This window comes from Panicum hallii, chromosome 8 (genome assembly GCF_002211085.1).
Source record: "Panicum hallii strain FIL2 chromosome 8, PHallii_v3.1, whole genome shotgun sequence".
Lineage (NCBI taxonomy): Eukaryota > Viridiplantae > Streptophyta > Magnoliopsida > Poales > Poaceae > Panicum > Panicum hallii.
In genome coordinates this window covers 26,099,643-26,121,844 of record NC_038049.1, presented here as the reverse complement: position 1 = coordinate 26,121,844, position 22,202 = coordinate 26,099,643, and the positions used below count along the sequence as shown (strand labels likewise).

General features: G+C 42.0%; 2 protein-coding genes and 1 long non-coding RNA gene across 3 annotated transcripts; 1 reads left to right on the top strand and 2 right to left on the bottom strand.

Annotated features, from left to right (window-relative positions):
* Positions 1–439: 439 nt before the first annotated feature.
* On the bottom strand, positions 440–5,578 carry LOC112903044. Its single transcript, XM_025972250.1, has 5 exons — positions 5,448–5,578; positions 2,025–2,165; positions 1,619–1,927; positions 1,449–1,524; positions 440–1,372 (listed from the first exon to the last, which is right to left on the bottom strand). Exons 3-5 carry the CDS (start codon positions 1,658–1,660, stop codon positions 1,131–1,133), a joined length of 360 nt encoding a protein of 119 aa, XP_025828035.1. The 5' UTR covers positions 1,661–1,927; positions 2,025–2,165; positions 5,448–5,578; the 3' UTR covers positions 440–1,130.
* Positions 5,579–11,879: 6,301 nt separating this feature from the next.
* Positions 11,880–20,350, bottom strand: LOC112902675 (probable bifunctional methylthioribulose-1-phosphate dehydratase/enolase-phosphatase E1). Its single transcript, XM_025971843.1, has 12 exons — positions 19,934–20,350; positions 18,823–18,959; positions 18,638–18,733; positions 17,904–18,023; positions 17,313–17,402; positions 16,435–16,596; positions 16,117–16,269; positions 15,826–15,975; positions 15,531–15,632; positions 14,916–15,025; positions 14,605–14,723; positions 11,880–12,227 (listed from the first exon to the last, which is right to left on the bottom strand). Exons 1-12 carry the CDS (start codon positions 20,172–20,174, stop codon positions 12,136–12,138), a joined length of 1,572 nt encoding a protein of 523 aa, XP_025827628.1. The 5' UTR covers positions 20,175–20,350; the 3' UTR covers positions 11,880–12,135.
* Positions 12,253–14,105, top strand: LOC112902676. The gene is made up of 2 exons (XR_003230634.1): positions 12,253–13,466; positions 13,685–14,105. It is a non-coding gene; the product is annotated as an uncharacterized LOC112902676 (long non-coding RNA).
* Positions 20,351–22,202: the final 1,852 nt, after the last annotated feature.

The window sequence follows — 22,202 nt, the reverse complement described above, 5'->3', positions numbered from 1 at the left end:
CAGTGCCCTGAGCTGAAACAAAAGAAAGCAACTCAGAGCAACAGATCAATTCAGAACAACTCTTCTATTTTGCTAACAGGCAGATAACACTCTGAGCTGAAACAACCATCAACCAACATGCACATCAACCAAAGATTAATTTAGTATCTTAAACCAGTAGATAACTCGCCTAAGCCTACTCAAATATCCGGGCACTTTCTCCAATCCAATATTTCTTGATCATTGCCTCATATGCCTCCCTGAAAATGTCATCAAGCTTTTTTAAAAAAAATATTGAATGAGTAAATGAAAATGACTCACAATGTAAGTCAACAAATTTGGTAGTATGTATCGACATATTGGGAACTTGACCCAAATAAAAATGACTCCCTGTTGATAATTTGCATCATGAAAGGTAACTGTTTACACAACTATCTCTTTAAATCATTATTCTGTGAAGGAAAATAACAGGCCCCCCAAGGAGTACATTGCACCCTATATCCTCACTGCCAACTATACACATGGATTCATGCTAGGCTATTTAAAATATTGAATATTATAGGAATGCTAACAGCTGAGCTATTTGAAATGGTACGGAGTGACCTGGATGAGTTTGTCTTATGTGTATTTTTCTTTTTATGTTCCAATCACTCTGTGCCTCTATGATGGTTTTCTTCAGTGACATGGGAAGCTTAATGCAGTGACTAAGCTGGATAAGTTAGTGTCTAACCAATGGGCTGCAATATCATACATACGTGCTAAGCCATCTCACTTCTGAGCCAAATCAAGGCCGATTCTTGATCTACTTCACAAGCACATATGAAAGTCTCTCTATTTTCTTTGATTTTGATGAAGATTGCATATGCTTTTATCTTTTCTTCTTTCATCACTTTCATTGTGTTCAGAACTGAGATGCACCTTCTGATCCAGAAATCAGAAGCTTGAGCAGCATCCTTTTCTCTTGCCTCCCTTTCTCTTGTCTCCCTTTCTCTTTCCTCCATTTCTTTTGCACGATCAGCAACTCCAGCTTCAGCTTCTGCTTGCTTAGTCCTCATTTCTAGGTATGCCCCCATCATGCCTACTATGTTTTCATTCTTCCTAGGCCTCTTTAGTTCCTTTTCTTGTTTGTTTCTTGATGCAGCAGGTCTATGTTATCCACTTCTTTCAATAGCTGGAGCATCATTTTCTTCATCTCGTGACAGAGTATCAGCCATTCCTTGAAGCCCCTCTTCGTTCCTTTCAGTGCCATCACCACCTTCATCATTTACCTCATGAACCACATTGTCATCAGAGCCTTGTGGCTCATCTTCAGCATCCTGAAGTTGCTCAGGGGGTTCTTCCTCTTGCAGTGTCTCAGGAGAAGTGACATTGTAAATCCCTTCAGCCAAGCGCCCTACACAATAACAACGAAATATGAGGTCATCACAGCAAACAAGTCACAAGGCATCTATTATGGCAGCAAAACTTACCATCATAAAGCTCTCTCAAAGCATCAAAGAGTGGAAAGGTTGCCTTATTGTTAAACTTCTTGATTTTAGGGAATGTCTGCACAATTAAAGAAATATTGATCAAATACGAGGTCATCACTATGAGGTTATCCACATTGATAAAAGAATTCAACTTTAAGAAATCAACTCACCACCATGAGATTTGTCCACATAGCTGGTGGTTCTTCAACCATATTTCTTTTCTCGTTCCAGCTCAACCCACTCTGTTGCTTTGCCGCTTTGAGCGTCTTGTAGTCTCTCTTCAACTGACCTTCTTTCTCCTGAATCTGAGCCTTTGTGTAGAAAACATTACTTGTTCCTCAGATGCAACTCCTTGACCATCTTATTCCACCCTTCAGAGTTCCATTCATTGTCACCTCTATAGCCACTATCTTTACACTCATGGAGAATGTCAACAAGGGACCTCTCTAGGGCTGGATTCCAATATGCTCTTTGTTTCACTACATAAAACAATGGTCAGGCATCAATAATAGAAATTTCATAGCATCAATAATAGAAAACTTACAAGAAAGCATGAAGAAACATTAAACACCATACCTCTTGGAGAACCTCCACTCTTTTTTGCCCCACTGCATTTAGGAGAAGGCTTCTTTTTACTAGCACTTGTTGTAGACATGTACCTACGCAGCTTTGGTGAACTGCTCATATTGAACCTTGGGGAGCCTTTTCCAACCATAGCTTTGTAAAGAAAAAGCTTATTCAACAACTTATTCATGATACAAGCTTATTAAATTATTACAACCATGAAAAGACTAATTTACATGATACATGATTATTAACTTATTACAACCTATTCAAAGACTAATTTAAATGTTGCTGGTAATGAGCCCACATTTCTTGGGCGATGGTATCTCTTAAAGCATTGCCTTGTGTAGTTCCTGGGTCAATTATTTGATCACCATTTGGTAGAGCAACAAAGTTTGATAGATCGATATTATCCGGCTGATGATCTAACCATTCCTCATCTCCATGAAGTAATCGGATTGGATTGTGGAAGATGGCAGCAGCTATTGGTATCTTTACTTGATTTTCCAACATGTAGAATGTGGCAACTTTGAGAATGGGGAAGCGCTTCTTAAGCACCCCCAAAGCCCTCTCCACATGGTTCCTAAGTAGGGCGTGGTGGTGGTTGAAAAGCTCCTTTGGTTTCTATGGTCTTCGATGTCCAGCCCCAAATTCTTTCAAATGGTACCGAACTCCTCGGTATGGAGCAAGGAAAGATGTAGTATTTGCATACCCTCCATCAACCGGATAGAATTTTTCTAGAGTTACCTGGAAGCCCTTGCTCATAGCTGACCTTAGCACTCTGGAATCTGTAGCCGATCCCTCCCATCCACTAGAAACAAAAGTGATGTTGAGATCAAAACCACATGACACCATCATGTTTATGCTTAGTGTTCCCTTCCGATTTCTAAAAGGAGAATGTTTCTCAGGAGATATGTAAATAGGAATTTGAGTTCCATCAATGGCACCGAGATAATTCTTGAAGAAAGGATAGAATCTAGAATTGTTTTGGATTTTCGGCTACACTTGATGAGGATCTGGACGCTGAAGGAAACGGCGAGCGAGTGTGGGAATGACCACCTTAAAGAAGTGGTTGATGTGATGGTGGAAGGTGTTCTTGCTGTGCCCAAAGATACTTGGAGATCCTCATATGAGGCGCTGTGACTTAGCATGTATAAGAAGAAACCCAACTTCTCCTCCATTGTGATCCTTGTATCAACGACAAGCCTTCTTCTAAGATAAGTCGCCACCTCTCTGAAGATATGGGGTTTCATTCTAAATGTAACTTGGCAGTTCTTGACATGTCCCTCGAGGAGTCGACGAACCTTAACCTCGCCTGTCTCTTCTGATGTATGAGGTTTCTTTTTTTCTCCCCCACCTCTAGTAGAACCCATGAGATATAAGGCAGGGAAAAGAAATAGCATCATGTCATCATCTTCTTCCTCATTCCTCTTTCTAATGCGATCTCGCAATGAGATACTCATTGTAGAACTAAAGCATGTAAATTCATTATGTCACGTGCTCATTGTAGAACTAAAGCATGTAAATTTATCGATGGGAGACTAAGTATAAACTCATTATTCAACATGGACAAATAGAAATTTGGCTGGTAAAAGAATTTTAAAACAGAACATATCACTAACATTTACGAACTCATTTCAGCATGCTGGTAAAAGATGGAGTACATTTTGGAGTTTGTACCGGATCCCAAGAAGGGGGAGCTTCACCTTCTCCAACACGAACCGGTGCTGGAGAGATCTACAAGTAACAATAAAAAGTATTCCTCAAGCAAAAAGGACTAAACAGCTAGAATAAAATAGGGGGAGTTACATATAATGTACATAAACAGTTTATTTTTTAATGTTCATTATTAACCCTTTGACTAGGAGATTCAGACCAAAAGCACTACACCATAATCTGACAGATTATGGTAAACAATTCTTCTGGTACTGTTTGAGTTACTAAACCTTCTCCTGGTACTGTTTTTCCAAGAACACAAATTTTTCTTTTTTTCAATGTAAGGTACTATTTCTAATAAGTTACTAAAGCATAAAGCATATGATGTTCAAGAATTGATGGCCAGTAGTTTTCCAAATCTAAAATTGTGTGGGCACCTTTCAGAGCTGAAAGGATCCACCCTTTGTTGCGGAAGGCTCCTCTTCGTTGGACATGAATAAGGGGTCGGAGACTTGCAGCAAAGATGCTTTTAGACCATACAGCAGTGTCTACAAAGACTCCAGTATTTTAGTACCACCTATTGTGGTATTTGAATATTATGGAAGAAGCCAATGAGCTTCCAATAGGATTATCAAATAAGTACATTTAATAATCATAGGATTAGCTGTAGATGTGATCTGCTTATTACCATGAGATTCCACAAGTACATTTGAAAACCCCGTGCATGTTTGATGAAATCAGTACTAGCATGTAGGAGATGGAATCATTTTAGCCTCAGGGTTGTAGATAGCTTTAGGGCCCGTTCGGTTTTCCCGGAATGGCCCGTTCCGGGTGCCATTCCGGCTGGATCCGTCCGGCCCGGATTGAAAACAGTTCTGGGTTGGAAGTGTTGTTCGGTTTGGACCGGCCCGGTTAGAAAAAAGGCCTGGAACGGCCATTCCTCCCCTCCCATAGCCCGGATCAGAGACTCCTCTCTCACCCTCCGGATCCCATCCTGGAGCTCTCGCACGCGACGGCTGGGGGCGGGGCGACGGCGCTACGCGGCGCAAGGGGAGGCGACGGCGACCGCTCCCATCCATCGTCCACCCTCTCCGTCACCTTCTCGCCGGTAACGCATCGTCCTTGTCTTTCTTGCCCTCTTTTCTCCCCGTCGCGATTCGATTCGATTCAAGCAAAGCCAAGCCAAGCGAAGCAAAGCAGGAGAGCAAGCCGGCGCCGATGTGCACGCGCGCGCCGCGACCGTCGATGGTCTTGTAGCTGTTCACCAGGAGCTCCTCGTTCAGGCGGATGTTCATGTCGGCGGCGAACACGATCCAGAGGGGCCCCTCCTGGATGGCGGCGTGGCGGAGCGTGCCCGGGACGGGGTTCACGGGGTCGCGGTCCGAGGAGTCCATCACCACGTACAGCGGCACCAAGGACTCGAAAGACTCCGTACCTGTGGAAGTCGGCGACGACGGCGGCGGGGTCGGGGACCGAGGAGTTGAGCAAGGGGAGTGCCGAGGTGGTGGCGGCGGCGAGCAGTAGGAGGGGAAGAGGGTAATGCTGGTGGATTTGGGGGCTCCAGCCATGGCTTCTTGGCTCAGGATTGCAGCTACTGAGGTGATGGCTCCTGAGGTTTGCAGCTCAGGATTGGGGGCGCCAATGGCAATGGGGGGAGTTGTTGTGGGGCAGTGTGAATGGGGAAGGGGGTGAGCGGGCTGCGGGGCGGAGCAGAGGTGGGGGAGACCGGGAGAGGAAGGGGTGAAGAGAGAGGAGGAGAGGGAGGTGATTTGGAATCACCTGGGGAAGATTGCTTCCTTGCTTGTGCCCGTTTGCCGGTGCCCGTGTGCTCCCTGCTCCCTGCGCTGCTCCGTTTGCTCCTTGTTATCTGCTGGCTGGCTGGTTGCTGCTGGCTGGCTGTTATCTGCTCCTTGTTATCTGCTGGCTGGCTGTTATCTGCTCTTTATCGTTTGGCATCATCCGATCCATACTAATAGGAATCTGCAGATTGTAAGTCCTGTTAGATTTCTCTTGATCTTGATAAAACAATAGCCGATGAGCAAATAATTGAGTCAATGCATTAGGTCCACTCTTGGCTGCACCAGTTAGTCCATTTGTGTTTCTCTACTCCAGACTAATAGGAGATGAACCATGTTATACTCAATACATGTTATATCATTAAATATGTGAGATCTCAATTTTTAATACACATGGTTAAAATGGCACCACAAAAAAGTAACATGCCCAATTTTTCAAACAAAGTCGGAAACTGTTGTCAGTGGAAAATTCATCACATGTCACATTGTATGATACCATAGCATTGAAATGGGCCTTGGTAATTTCATTTTTAACATCAAACCAGTGTATGCTTTCTCTTGAATTCCATCTGTTTGTGATTTCATACAAATCCTAGTAAAATTTGTGCGTTTCAGGGGCCATATAAGCCAGAGGTTCACCAGATGCAAGTAGTTCCATTATTACCCAAAAAAATATACATGCATCCAATTGTTACTGTCGCATTATAATTAGTGTAGCAGTGCAAGAAAGGTAAAAAATGTGCCAGTAACAAACCTGGATAATTTGGTCGACAGCCTTATAAGCTGCATCGACCGGACCTGCTCCAACGGAACATGCTATTTTCTCCTCTCCATCTGGTCCTATCAGTTTCACAGTTGCTGTAGACAAACCAAGTGTTCCACATGTTGCCTGCAAAGGGGTGTGCACAACATTTCAAGCTTAGCATAACATGTTCCTATTAACCAAAGTTTAGCCAACTGCAGCTCAATTATACCTGTACTTCAGCAAGGGACCAAATTACTTTAGGCTGGAATATCTCATCTGACAATGACGCTTCTATGTCCTCATTCGTGTTGGAGAAGGTGAAGCTCCCCCTTCTTGGGATCCGGTACAAACTCCAAAATGTACTCCATCTTTTACATGCTTTAGTTCTACAATGAGTATATGACATAATAAATTTACATGCTTTAGTTCTACAATGAGTATCTCATTGCGAGATCGCGTTAGAAAGAGGAGGGAGGATGAAGATGATGACATGATGCTGTTTCTTTTCCCTGCCTTATATCTCATGGGTTCTACTAGAGGTGGGGGAGAAAAAAAGAAACGTCATACATCAGAAGAGACAGGCGAGATTAAGGTTCGTCGACTCCTCGAGGGACATGTCAAGAACTGCCAAGTTACATTTAGGATGGAACCTCACATCTTCAGAGAGGTGGCGACTTATCTTAGAAGAAGAAGGCTTGTCGTTGATACAAGGATCACGGTGGAGGAGAAGTTGGGTTTTTTCTTATACATGCTAAGTCACAGCGCCTCATATGAGGATCTCCAAGTATTCTTTGGGCACAGCAACGACACCTTCCACCATCACATCAACCACTTCTTTAAGGTGGTCATTCCCACACTTGCTCGCCGTTTCCTTCAGCCTCCTGATCCTCATCAAGTGCAGCCGAAAATCCATGACAATCCTAGATTCTATCCTTTCTTCAAGAATTGTCTCGGTGCCATTGATGGAACTCACATTCCTATTTCCATATCTCCTGAGAAACATTCTCCTTTTAGAAATCGGAAGGGAACACTAAGCATAAACGTGATGGTGGCATGTGATTTTGATCTCAACATCACTTTTGTTTCTAGTGGATGGGAGGGATCAGCCACAGATTCCACGGTGCTAAGGTCAGCTGTGAGCAAGGGCTTCCAGGTACCTCCAGAAAAATTCTATCTGGTTGATGGAGGGTATGCAAATACTACATCTTTCCTTGCTCCATACCGAGGAGTTCGGTACCATTTGAAAGAATTTGGGGCTGGACATCGAAGACCACAGAACCCAAAGGAGCTTTTCAACCACCGCCACGCACTACTTAGGAACCATGTGGAGAGGGCTTTGGGGGTGCTTAAGAAGCGCTTCCCCGTTCTCAAAGTTGCCACATTTCACAAGTTGGAAAATCAAGTAAAGATACCTATAGCTGCTGCCATCTTTCACAATCTAATCCGATTACTTCATGGAGATGAAGAATGGTTAGATCATCAGCCGGATAATATCGATCCATCAAACTTTGTTGCTCTACCAAATGGTGATCAAATAAGTGACCCAGGAACTACACAAGGCAATGCTTTAAGAGATACCATCGCCCAAGAAATGTGGGCTCAGTATCAGCAACATTTAAATTAGTCTTTGAATAGGTTGTAATAAGTTAATAGTCTTGTATCATGTAAATTAGTCTTTTATGGCTATAATAATTTAATAAGCTTGTATCATGAATAAGTTGTTGAATAAGCTTTTTCTTTACAAAGTTATGGTTGGAAAAGGCTCCCCAAGGTTCAATATGAGCAGTTCACCAAAGGTGCGTAGGTACATGCCTACAACAAATGCTAGTAAAAAGAAGCCTTCTCCTAAATGCAGTGGGGCAAAAAAGAGTGGAGGTTCTCCAAGAGGTATGGTGTTTAATATTTCTTCATGCTTTCTTGTAAGTTTTCTATTATTGATGCTATGAAATTTCTATTATTGATGCCTGACTATTGTTTTATGTAGTGAAACAAAGAGCGGATTGGAATCCAGCCCTAGAGAGGTCCCTTGTTGACATTCTCCATGAGTATAAAGATAGTGGCTATAGAGGTGACAATGGATGGAACTCTGAAGGGTGGAACAAGATGGTCAAGGAGTTCCATCTGAGGAACAAGTATGTTTCCTACACAAAGGCTCAGATTCAAGAGAAAGAAGGTCAGTTGAAGAGAGACTACAAGATGCTCAAAGCGGCAAAGCAACAGAGCGGATCGAGCTGGAACGAGAAAAGGAATATGATTGAAGGACCACAAGCTATGTGGACAAATCTCATGGTGGTGAGTTGATTTTTTGGAGTTGAATTCTTTTATCAATGTAGATAACCTTATAGTGATGACCTCGTATTTGATCAATATTTTTTTTAATTGTGCAGACATTCCCTAAAATTAAGAAGTTTAACAACAACAAGGCAACCTTTCCACTCTTTGATGCTTTGGGAGAGCTTTATGATGGTAAGTTTTCTGCCATAATAGATGCCTTGTGACCTGCTTGCTGTCATGACCTCATATTTCGTTGTTGTTGTGTAGGGCACTTGGCTGAAGGGATTTACAATGTTACTTCTCTTGAGACACCGCAAGAGAAAGAACCCCCTGAGCAACTTCAGGATGCTGAAGATGAGCCACAAGGCTTTGATGACAATGTGGTTTATGAGGTAAATGATGAAGGTGGTGATGGCACTGAAAGGAATGAAGAGGGGCTTCAAGAAATGGCTGATACTCTGTCACGAGATGAAAAAAATGATGCTCCAGCTATTGAAAGAAGTGGATAACATAGACCTGCTGCATCAAGAAACAAACAAGAAAAGGAACTAAAGAGGCCTAGGAAGAATGAAAACATAGTAGGCATGATGGGGGCATACCTAGAAATGAGGACCAAGCAAGCAGAAGCTGAAGCTGCAGATCGTGCAAAAGAAATGGAGGAAAGAGAAAGGGAGACAAGAGAAAGGGAGGCAAGAGAAAAGGATGCTGCTCAAGCTTCTGATTTCTCGATCAGAAGGTGCATCTCAGTTCTGAACACAATGGAAGTGACGAAAGAAGAAAAGGCAAAAGCATATGCAATCTTCATCAAGAGCAAAGAAAATAGAGAGGCTTTCATATGTGCTTGTGAAGTAGATCAAGAATCGGCCTTGATTTGGCTCAGAAGTGAGATGGCTTAGCAGGTATGTATGATATTACAGCCCAAACTGCAGGTTGTTATGTGCAGGTTACTGTTCTTGTAGAACCAACTGCAGGTTACCGTTCTGTTACAATTCTGCCTAGAAGTGTATATATTGCAGATTTCTTGATTTGGTTGACCTAGGATCTCTTGAACTGTGTGGACCTAGTTTAGTTCAGTTCTTTGTGGACCTAGTTTAAATAATGATACATTTCTGAAGCCATAGGTTTGCAACATTGTTTGCCTGTAAGAGATTATGAAGTTGTGTGCAGATTAGGCACTAAGGTTGGTGTGTTCAGTGTTATGTGCAGAAAAATATATTTCTAGTTGAAAAAAACTTCAATCTGTGTGCATTGTGAGTCATTTTCATTCACTCATTCAATATTTTTTTAAAAAAGCTTGATGACATTTTCAGGGAGGCATATGAGGCAATGATCAAGAAATATTGGATTGGACAAAGTGCGCGGACACTTGAGTAGGCTTAGGCGAGTTATCTACTGGTTTCGGATACTAAATTAAGCTTTGAATTTGTGCACTTTGTGCCTATTTGTGTGAGAAAAGATTGTAATTTCATGAGTGAATCATGTCAGTGTTTTGGATATTGACATAGTTGTGACAATGGATTTACTGTGCTGAACCAGCTGCTGAGTTGACATAGTTTTTTTTTGGCATGTTGGTTGATGGTTGTTTCAGCTCAGAGTGTTATCTGTGTGTTAGCAAAATAGAAGAGTTGTTCTAAGTTGATCTGTTGCTCTGAGTTGTTTTCTTTTGTTTCAGCCTCTGGGCACTGGTTTAGTTCCATTCCATGCTGCACAACCGAAGATATGCACCGGTTTTGATCCTTACCTGGAACGGCTGATGACTAGGAACGAGTGACAGGTCAGGATCCACTCATTCCTGGCCTGGAATCAAAACAGGACTGGAATCAAAACATCTTTGCCGAACGAGGCCTTATTTGGTGGTGTGAACAGCTGACCTGTGCAACCATGTGCTTCCATTTTGTTTAGGTATATTAACAACCTCCATATCCAGGTGCAACCATGTGCTTCCAATGCTAGGTCACTCTGATGATTAAATAGTCTTATTGATTGGCCACAGAAAGTTGACCTGGCTGCAAGGGGGCTTAGTCCATAATTCTGATGAAAATCTATTATATGCTTGGCGTTGTCACTATATCATGAATGTCAGTTGATGATGGCATATGTTGGATGAACACGCAAGTTGTTTAGTTTATTTCTCCCTGTGTTGTCACATGAAGCCGGTTCAAGATGACGTAGAGGAAATGAACGAAATACTCCTGACTTGTACATCCTACCCTGCCCAGTTCCCTTCTTCAAGTTGCAAACCTTTCAACTAGTCAATTCTATGGATTTTTTGTTTAAAAAAAACTGAAGTTGGCAGCAACTGTTACCAGCAATATCTACCGACCTTATAGGTTGGCAACAAAAGCTACAACAGTAGCAAGCCAAGGGTTTCGTGAGATAAATATTTGTAGGAAAGGGGACGAGGCAGCAAATGGGGGTTTGTCCATGGTTGATGAGGATCAGATGAACATTATGATCAGATAATTCGTCACATGATAATGATAACGGCATTATGATCAGATAAATATGCAAGCAAGTTTAGTATATTTCACCCAACTTCGTCAGACGAAGCCAGTTCAAATTGCCGGAAATAAACAAACGCAGTTCGACGTGAGGTACAGAAGAAAGAAACAAAAACAAGAAAAAAAATGCAGCACCAGATCAGATGAGAGTTTTAGGTAGATGTTCAGAGAAAGTGCAGCTATGTACGTATCGACAGCCGGGACACATTTGGCTGTGAATGTTGTCGTGCAAATTAAGTCGAGCAACTAGTCACCGCAATCAGATCGACCTAGGGTTTCCCTAAAAATCAAATCAAGATTCTATGCATACTTGCTATGGATCTAATCTACCTCGTGCAAGAACCTCAATTAGGAAAGGGGAAGGACGAGGAGAGGGCAAGACCTACCGGCGAGAAGGGGGTGGGGAGCGTCGACGTCGGAGGGGAGAAGGTCGCCGTCGCCGACGTGGTGATCACCGTCGGGGGAGATGTGCCACGTCGCCAAGCCGTCACCTCACGCCGCCACCTTGCCCCCTCACGCCGCCGCCTTGTCCCCTCGCGCGCCGCCCCACCTCACCTCCTCACCTATGTGAGTCGTCTAGCGGAAGCGATCCAGAGGTGTCATGGTGGGGATGAAATCCAGGCGGATTTGGGGCGAAAAGGCCGTTCCAGCCCGGTTTCCTTTCCAGGTCGGCTCAAACCGAACAGCGATTTTTTGTTGGATCTAGTTTTGCAACGGGCTGTAATGATCCGGCTGAAATAAGACGTGGAACAGCCCGTTCCAGGATAACCGAACGAGGCCTTAAGGTCAGTCTAAGTTAACGAAGCTTTTCCATCTGAAAAAAGAAAAGTAGGATCGACCTGGAGCGGGACTCCAATCCTCTGCGTCCGAGGAACATAGGAACAGAAAGGTAACAAAAATGATAAACAACTTGCAGCCAAGCACAAAAATATAGTTCTCTTATTGCAGCGGAACTACAAAAACATAACGGACCAGCATGTACAATTTTATTTTGCCATTACGGTTTATTGTAGCGTCACCTCGTTCTGCCTTGCTGAGGCGCTGTACTGCTACTATTGCATGGACTGATCCGCCGGCTAATATTAGCCCAGAAAGCACTCGTGAATTACACACATATCCTGTGCCATGGCACGTCCAGAAGTCTGCATTCGTCAGATCTCGCTGAATGACTTGATAGTGCGGAAACCATGGTTCTCCGGAAGTGGAGCATTTCCCGGGCGAACGGAGATTATCACATCAAAACCTGAAAGGCATTGTTAGATGATGATACCGAACCGAGAGAGGGAGAAAAAAAGAAGACTAAGAGTACAAGCACATATAAACGTATGCAAATAATTAGCAAAACAGATGATAGACTGCCTCAACTATGTGCTTATCATCTTACAGTTAGGGATGCAAGCGGCGCGGGCTTTGCCACAAACCCGCTGGCCTGACCTGCGCCGCATACCCACATAGCGCGCAAATCAGCCCGCATAGCTGAAGAGGCTCCACGCGGGCCAACCAATGGGGCCCAGCGGCGCCGCAGAGCCCGCAAAGAATGGGATCAGGGGAGAGGAGAGGTTCCGAGGGTGAGAGAGAGAGAGAGAGGAGGCGGAGGCGGCGGCGCCGTCTGTGCGCTGCTGTCCGTTGTCCGCTCTGAGCGCTACCGTCCATGAGGTGTTGTCCGCTCAACGACCACTCGCCAGCAGATCCATTGCTGTCTCGCAGCGACCACGCTCCCTTCGTCGCCTTCGATCTCATCGACACTCCATCAGTTGCTCCCTCTTGCCGGCAGCCTCGCCGACGTCTGCCAGCACGCGTGATGTCGGACCGCGCATGGTTGCGGGCTCCTCTGTTGCCGCGAGGCATACTCCTACCTTCGTTGCGGAAGGCCGCCCCCTCCCAGATAATTTCTCCACTCTAGTCCATGATTAGTTTACTAGTTTGTTGCTGTTTTCTTGATTCGTACAGCAGCATCGGAAAGTGACTAGTTTGCGTGCACGCCAGCTCTTTAGGAGTGTTTCCGTTGATTAGGATTTTGTAATTAGAACTAGAATTTTCAAATGTATTTTTGCTCTGCTATTGCTACTGTCCTGAGTCCATGTTTCTGAAATCCTGCATGATCACAAGTTGACGACTAATTGGATATGGCTGTTTGGTTCCTGGACCTCGACTGAAATGCAGCAGTCTAATTGTGATATTCTATCTCTCCTACAATTTGATGTAGTGATATGACCGAATCAGGATGAATCTTACTAACTTTACCTAAATTAGGCTGAATCAGGCTGATTCTAAATTTCTGCAGTTCCAATAAACTTTTGCCTTCTTTCCTTGGACCAGTTCGTACCTCTGTTTTCTTCATTTAACTCTCCTTCAAAGAGCTTTGTTTGGTTCCTGAGCCTGACTGAATCTTATTATCTTGTGCTTTTACTGTATGTAGAGGAACATCATCAGGGCTATTAAAAGCGCAGAAGTTGAAGCAACTCCTATGAGCCTATGGCCAGTAAGTGTCCTGAAAATCTTTTGAAGTTTAAAACTCCTTTGTCTGGCAGTGGCAGCATCATTTTGACTGGCATGTTCATCTCGAACTCATTTCTTTTCTATCTGAATGATAGTGTCTCCTTTATGCTGAGATATTTTTCGATGATCTTGATAAGCTCTTTGTTCTGGGTTCTCCATTATTATCTTGATCCTGAACATCTCTTATATTCCTTCTATCAGAAAACCTCTCGAAGGTCTTTAAGAAAAGCTTTAGTGTTGCAAGCCAGTAGCAGCCTTAGTTGCATTTCCTTTTTTCATAATCTGTGAGGTATTAATTCTTTTTTCATATTCAGTTGCAACATATAAGGAAAGATGTTGTTTGATGAATTAGAGATTACACAGCTACTTTCGGAATGATATTTTTTTTGAGACTGCAGAAAGGTATTTGATGTCACTAAAGAGGGATCGAGGGGATTATCATCTTACTGTCGTGTTGCTTGACTGTTGCTTATGATTTGATACGGCAGTTTAGGAGCATATTTTATTTAACACTGCAAAATTGTGTTTAGCAATGTTACCCAGTTGTTCAGAAGTCTCTCTTTGTATTATGTTTATTTATAATTTATTGTAATCAGTAAATACAAATTTGTGATTGGCATTACTTTTGCCTTGTTTTCTTTTAAAAGCCAATTTTACCCTCTTGAGATTTTCTAAGCCTACTAGTCTATCGGTTGATCTCTTGATTAATTGGCGGACCACTGCTTCAGCTGACAGACATCATCCTAGCATTGGCGGACACCGCTTCAGTTGATTAGCACTAGCTGACACCGCCTGGCGAACCCTGCTGAGAGCCTGAGACACTGCATGTCTGCATGCCTCCACATCGCGGCCTCGCGGGGTAACGCGGGCTGCCGCAAAGCCCGCAAAATATTGCAGCGTTATGCGGGCAGCTGCAATAACCCGCATCAAAGCATGCGGCTCGCGCGGACGCGGGACGGGCAGCCGCAACCCGCCCCGCTTGCAAGTATACTTACAGTCGAAGACACTAAAACTAGAATGATACCATGCAATACTCACATGATAACAATGCTATCAAAGTAGATGGGAAGTAGATTTACAGGATTTGCCTACAAAGTTTATTGGCTTGAATTGGTCATTACCTGCATTTTTTGCAGCAATGGCTTCTTGGTAGACGTCAGTGATGAATAAGATTTGAGATGGACTGTCAACACCAAGTGATTGAGAGATCTCAAAATAGCTCTTGGTTTCTCTTTTGTTACTGCATAAATAGGATGAAAATCATAATTTATGTCAACTTTTAAATAGATTTGTAGACAAATGAAACAAGAAATCTATCACAAAATAAACCGTACTTTCTCTTTTGCTTCTGCATATGAGAACAAAACAATATTTGTTGTGCTGAACTTTTGATAAAATAACAGACAGCAGGAACAAGAAATTCAGAGCTTACCCAGTTGTGGTATCAAAATACCCACACAGGAACTTTCGCAGGTCACCATACGTTGTATTGCCAAATAGAAGCCTTTGTGCCTCTCGGCTTCCACTCGAGTATATGTAGACCTAATGACAAGTATTCATAATTTTCCAACATGAGGAAATGTGATTGCAATCTCTTTACAAACTAGGGAATGGATATTGTGGCACACGACTGTACTAGCTTAACAAATTGTTTTCTATCAGAAACAGTTTCTCAGTGTTCCTTTCGCGTTTCACTAAATTTTATAGGGGCTTGTGATAACCTACTAACAGGAAAATTAAGTTTCATTTTTTGGCAGAATTTTAAAGCACTGAGCATTTTGTAGTTTGCTTTAATTTAAATCATATTGCCTAAAAGCAGCACTCCTGCACAGTGAAGCAAGCGAATGGTTGATGAAGTTGCAACAGCTGATTATGCTGCAGAAGTGCACACATTTTTTCCCCCTATGAATAATTTACACATTTTGGCAGCTGACATTTTTTCCCATCTCAAAGGTTTCTTGACAGAAGTTTATATGTTAAAAAGAAGTTTTCTAGTGACTGAATAGTATGCACTTCGCATTTCACATGAATTAGAGCAAACAGGTACCTTTATGCCACTAGCATGCCAGTTCTTCAGTGCCACTGAAACATCCTCAAAGACAACTCCTTGTAGTTCTTTCTTTTCAAATCCAGTCCTCCATATATGACCCTGAATTTAGCCAATCAGAACAACTGAACTTATACCAAAGAAAAATAATATGATTGAAATAGTGATACTACCTGCTGTCAAAACTAGATGAAGTTCCAGACCAACAAAACAAGCTAATTTAGTTTGTTTCCTTGGTCTGAAACGTCATCTATTCTTACCAGTGGTAGTAGATACGAATTTTAAACTAAGCTACCTGAAGTTGTTTCAATGATGTGATCTTCCGGTCTGCTTTAATCATTGATTCAACATTGGCCACCAACGAATTGATGACCTCTTCTTTGCCAGCCTCATCGTGTGGAACTGGAACAGCCCCAGCAATTCCATTTCTTAAATCATCTTCAATCTGAATAGTTGGTAGCTAGTTAGTTAGAACATTAATAGAACAAAATAATATGTGCAGACTATCAATATCACTTAAAAATTTTCATTAATGGCTTCTATACGCTACAGATCTATATTTAAGCAGCCACACTTCATTGCTTACTTGGATGCGCAATGACTTGATGTCTTCTTTGGTTTCTTCGGAATCAAATGTAGAAACTAGATGCTTTCGCACATTATCACGGGCATAAGGAAACATAACATCAGTCACAAATGATATTGGAGTGGTTGTGCCCTCAATGTCAAGTACAACACACTGCCACAAAAAAAAATGTTGAGTTCAGTTGAACATAAAAGACATAGCAATCAAAGAAGAGATAAGGAAAACAACAGAACTTTCATAAAACTACATGAATAACAAGGCAAAAAATTACAGGTATGATACATGGCATTCCTAGGATATTAGGCACAATAAATTAACCTTTGATGCTTCAGCAGCATGACATCCATTAGGAATTTCAGGGCTCAAAATGCTGCGCAGTCTCTTCGCACTGTTTAACGGACCATGTTCAGGAGTTGTCCAATCAATTCCTAGTTGATAGAGCTTGATGCAAGCATCTAAAAGATAATGGTAGCATTCAGCCTGCAAAGCAAGGCCACAAAAGTAACATAAACATCTGCACTTGCATAAATAACTATCCCAAAACATAGCAGGCATAACGGCAGTATTTACATCAGGTTATAAATCACAAAACTCTCATTAATTGGAATGCTTGACATGGGTATTATGGTACAAACAGATTGTTTGCTTTTTCTCCTGATTATGTCTAGATCTAGTTCAAAGAATTTTGGGTGTGATCTAAATGAAGTCCTTAATTTGGCAATTGCTCAAAGCCAAAGAGGGTTCACTATCATGCTGCAATAAATGGATTAGGTAAATCAATTAAAATAAGTTCAGGGTAATAGCATCCTGCTTCATTATATACAAATAGTGCCAACTAGATTCAAATTTGCAAACAAGTCAAAAGTTGCATGCCAAGATTCACCTTATCAGCTTATGATCATGTAAAAGGTTTTACATACAAGGCAAATTAACTTCCAGGGAAATAATGCAAAAAGAAGGTAACAGAGAAGAGTAACATACATATGCCAGACTGTTATATTGTAACTAATCATATAAGTATATGCTATAATATTAACCATCACAAGAATACCAGTCTAAGAGTTCAAAATGAAGAAACTAGGAACATAAACCAAATAAGCAAAGTAACAGTTAGAGATCCTCAGAAGAATGTTTGTCAGCAATCAGAACACACTCATTTTAAAACTAATACATAAATTCACAGATACAAAACACACCTGTGTCTTGGCATTGATCCAAGAGTCACCCCACACATAAATTCCATGGCTTCGTACAAGGACAGCTGTTGCCTTTGGGTATGCTGCAATCTGTGAAATAATTTTGTATCAATTGCTTATGTACAGATAAAATATTTATATTAACTTCTTTACAATCAATAATAATTGATATCGGCTCAAACACTTGATACATTGAAGTGCTATAGAAACAGACAATTAGGTGGATAAGTTGATGATGATGGCTAAACCATTACAATTAAAGTAATCAGAGCCATAACAGCATAACAACAACAAACAATTATTCAGCATTTTTTTCCATTTATCATTAAAATATAAATATATTATCTTTATTAATACTGTGTTTAAAATGCTTAATATGCCTTGAATCAGCTTGATTATAGGGGCACATTTGGGTAGGTGATTTGGATTCAAATCCTTATGCCCAATCCCATTGCTACAGTGATATCTATTTATCAGTTTCATAAGAACTAAGAACTCCAAAATGACATAACATTGTATTTGACTATTTGTACATATATTATTGGATCTCTAGGATTCAGATTTATTCAAAGATAGGTGCTGATAGCATACCGCCTCACTTAGGGAGTCAGTGAGTTCATACTCATAAGGAGTGTTCTCGATAATAGGAATAACCAATTCATCACGGTAGCCATGACCTTTGATTCCTTTAATCATTTCCATGTGGGTCATCTGCAGTAAGGTCAGCAACAGTATCTAGTCAAATAAAAAATTACTTTACAGCAATTATATTACCATTGATAGAAATTAAAACAATATTAAAATTTGAAAAGCATATACTATTGACTTTAATTTCTAAATCCTGGCCATACATAACCAAGATTCCAACTAGGTGTCAAATTACCTATGAATAAACCATCATTGCAGTGGCTTCTAAAAAAATCCCTGCTATTTCAGTTCTTTGCCATACATTTACTTGATGTTCCACTATGCTGTGTGGAGAATTAGGGATTTGTATAAAACCACTGTCCACATCACTAGTTCAATCCACCTAGCTCATGCACGTGCATCTAATCACTGTTGAACTGATACTGAACAAAAACAAGGTACCATTGTTTGTTTTCGTGTTTACAGCTTCACACATTCTTGTCGTGATGTCTTTCATAGAATATAGAAGAAGTTTGATGCGAACATAAACTAAAAATTAATGAAGTGTGATACCATCTAAAAGATCAGCACGTAAATATTAATACCCCTTGAAGGCTTTTCCATGGAACTGAAGTTTCGCAAATTTAGTTTCACATTTTTTATCAGATAGAAAAGGCCAGTTGGACAAGAGGATTCACCCTGAACTCCTTTGCACCAGGGTTAAGCAGTGTTGCGATGCAAGTCTCCATTCCATGGCTGTGAATTACAGCCCCAGCTCCTCTCATCAAATATGCCTTGAAAACACAAAAGGGAACTAGAGTTTTTAGATCAAAACAAGTAGAATCAACATAAACAATTTAAGAAGAAGAGAGCATTCACAAACCTTCATGAAAAGAGGAGCACAGTCCGTACACTTTGGAGGTTTGTTTGGCCATGGCTTTGCTACTGGCGCAGACAGCACTTTCCCATCTGCAGCCATCACATACATGTCCTCTGGTACCATCCTCTCCTTCTGTACACCTAAAAGAGGTAGAAAACAGATATTGTCATTAGAATGAACTGCAACAAACTACATTTGTTCTCAATTTTGAAGCTCAGTGCTGGAAGAATATAAGGTATAAAATCATGTTTTCTTGAGGCACTGCATTTCAACCCCACCAATTAGAAGTTAGCTAAAAGTATTATATGACAATATCTTCCATATAAGGAATGCCTCTTAGTATCCTTGTACATGCCTTAAAGCCTGAACTGCTTAAGATAATCCAAAACAGGACATTGAAGGAGAGAACTGTTTCAGATACAACCCCAAACAGCACTCGCAGTATTATATGAACTCAAGTTTGGACCACACTGAGGTAGTATAAGCCAAAAAATACACACTTTAAAAAACTCAAGCTTCTTATAACTTGGAAACTGAAACTCAAGTTGGTCCCATGGTGACATTATCACTAATATAGGCCTGTTCAGCAAAACAAACATTTTCATTAGCTTCTAAATTGAACATCCTTTTCCCGTAGCGTCTAAACTTTACTGCATACTTTATCACAGTCCCTAACTTCCAATTGACATCACTAAGGCCAGTTGGCCTGGAACGCTAATCCTATTCCTCCCTTGCTGGTCCATTTCAAAACATCCATATGGATTAACATAAAAAAGAGTTGATCAGGGACTTTTTATTTGAAGCATGGAGACATATGAAATGAGCTCAATAAGGGTTCATCTTCAGGTGGAGACTGGCAGCAGCGTCTGTCTCCACCTGTCCTCTTGGCGGCAATTTATCGAACAGGTGGTGCGCACCAGCAGGTGAAGGGAAGCGGGGACAAATAATAACTAAAGCCTCAAGGGTCGGGGAGGGGAAGACTAGCGATGGCAATTTATTCAGCATCGAAAGCACGGATTCAACTGATCGAAACAAAGCTTCGACAGGAGGGGAGACTGGCACCTAGCAGCTAGCTAGTCAAGGGCGGTCGGGAGGGGAATGGATCGTCGGTTACCGGAGGGCGACATGACGATGAGGCGGTCGGCGAGCGGCACGGCGGGGTCGTTGACCTTGACGGTGATGCTGCCGCCGGTGCCGGTGACCCACCCCTGCGTGTAGAAGTGGCGGCAGAGCTCCGCCACCAGCTCCCGCGCCTCCCGCACCGGCTCGCCCCGCAGGTACGCCTCCGATGCCGTCGCCCCCGCCCCCGCCCCCATCCCCGCCGCCGCCTCGCAGCCGCACCCGCCGCACGACATGGCTGCCTTGCCTCCTCCCGCCGCTCCTGTTGGTGTGCGGGGGATTCGAGCAGCTCCGCCTCGTCTTATTCTCCGCGTGCAGCCGGGGCGGCTCGATTAGTGCGTGCGGGGTTCGCCGGCGACGGCCCCACACGTCAGCGGGTCGTCAGCGGGGAATCTCGGGGCGCGGGGGATGAGGGATGTGGGGATTAACGGGACGGGGAATAACCGGCGCCGGAGAGGGGTCGTTACTTTTCTTACGCGAATTCGGGGGACTCGCTCTGCGGTGTGGGGACGGGAAGGTGAATGGGCCCAGTGTCAGTGAAGAGTTGTGGTGGAAGAGTTGGAGGTTGTGGTGTAACTGTGTGCGGTGGCGCGACCGCGGTCGTCGCCTCGTCGTCACGGGGGAGGAAGTGAGGGAGGCGGCGTGGCAGGTGGGGTTCCATTTCGAATACGGGACTCCAGGGCGGCATAATTCGTGATGGCTGCATTGGCCACCGCATCTCATCTCCCACATGTTTTAAAAAGGAAAAATGTAGACTGCCGTTGGTCCGTTGAAACTAATAGAAGTGAATTATCTTTGAGTCAAATTTTAACCGCGGTTTTTTGCATTTGGGAGCAGTTCTAGTGGGTATTTTTTATAGAGGGTCAAAAGGGTAAAAATAATATGTTCTCCGCCGAATTGATATTTTTGTTGAATAGAAATAGGTTAAAATAGGGTTTCTTCTCTTAACAAGAACTCCCAAATCCCAATAGTATACGAACCAACCAACTTTTGAAACGGAATGATGAGCTTTGTACAATCAATGAAGGGATTTTCATGTTGTTATAAACTTCAAAAATGTTTTATTTGGTAGAGCTAAAATTTCCTTTGGTATGTTGATTACATATGTTCAATGTCAATGGGTCTCTTACTTGAATACACATATTGTGTTTTGCTATTCTAGCCATTTAAGAGCACGCATTCATGATTCGTCCAAAAGAAGAGTAGAGACGCACGACGAATAATGCCTAATGATGGCTTGGTGGGCTGCATGACAACTGAGGATGCCAGAATGAGAGAACATCTCAATAGCAACCATGTTGAGGACGCTAGAAATACAATTGTTTGCTCAAGAGAGACTTGATATAGCTTGATATAGCCACATCGATATGGGGAATTGAAGCTGATTCAGATGTGAATAAGAAGAGAGTATTCTAATCCAGGAATTCAATATCAACTCCTTAAAGTCTAGATGCCAATAAAATAGATTTTCGCGCTACCCTTTCAAATGTTTAGTGTGGTATTTTGAACCTAGCTGATGTATAGGGTGGTATTTTGAGCATATAGTTCTAGTTTCATCGTAGTTCTTTTGTTCCTCCTATATACCAGTTGAATGAATTTTGATTACAGAACCAAGAAACTATTAAACGTTCTAACAAAGACGAGCAGCCTTGATCCAAAAAGAACTGAGATAATTGTATCATGAAAATTGGTAGCTGTAAAAGTACATGGCTTTGCTGCAGTTATTAGTATTACAAACGTGAATCAAAGTTAGACAAATAGGGAAAATATTTACTGAAACTATTTATTACAACTCCGTTTGACCTACATTTGTCCACGCGGACCAAACTTCACATCTCATCTCTTGCAGTGAGGGATAGAATTTTAGCCCTGACTAGAGAACTCATCGAAGTAATTTTCTCTTAATGAAATATGTGCTCAAGTACTTTCTCGAAAAAAAGAACTTACCGAATTATTGGCCAATACTTTATTTTGGTACACATCACATTTGCTTTGTTCTAAGTTTGTAGAAAAATATAGCATCTACACTACCAAATATATGCACTATCAAAATACATTCCATGGAAAATTTAATGAAACAAATTTGGTATTATAGATGTTGTTATATTTTTCTATAAACTTGGTTAAAGTTGGACAGTTGACTCACGACAAAATAAATGTGACATGTAAAAAAAGCCTGAGGGAGTAATTCCCAAAAAAAAAGAATTATAGGCCAATAAACGTTTGTTTTGAAAACTTATAGCTCATTATTACACGCGAGTGGG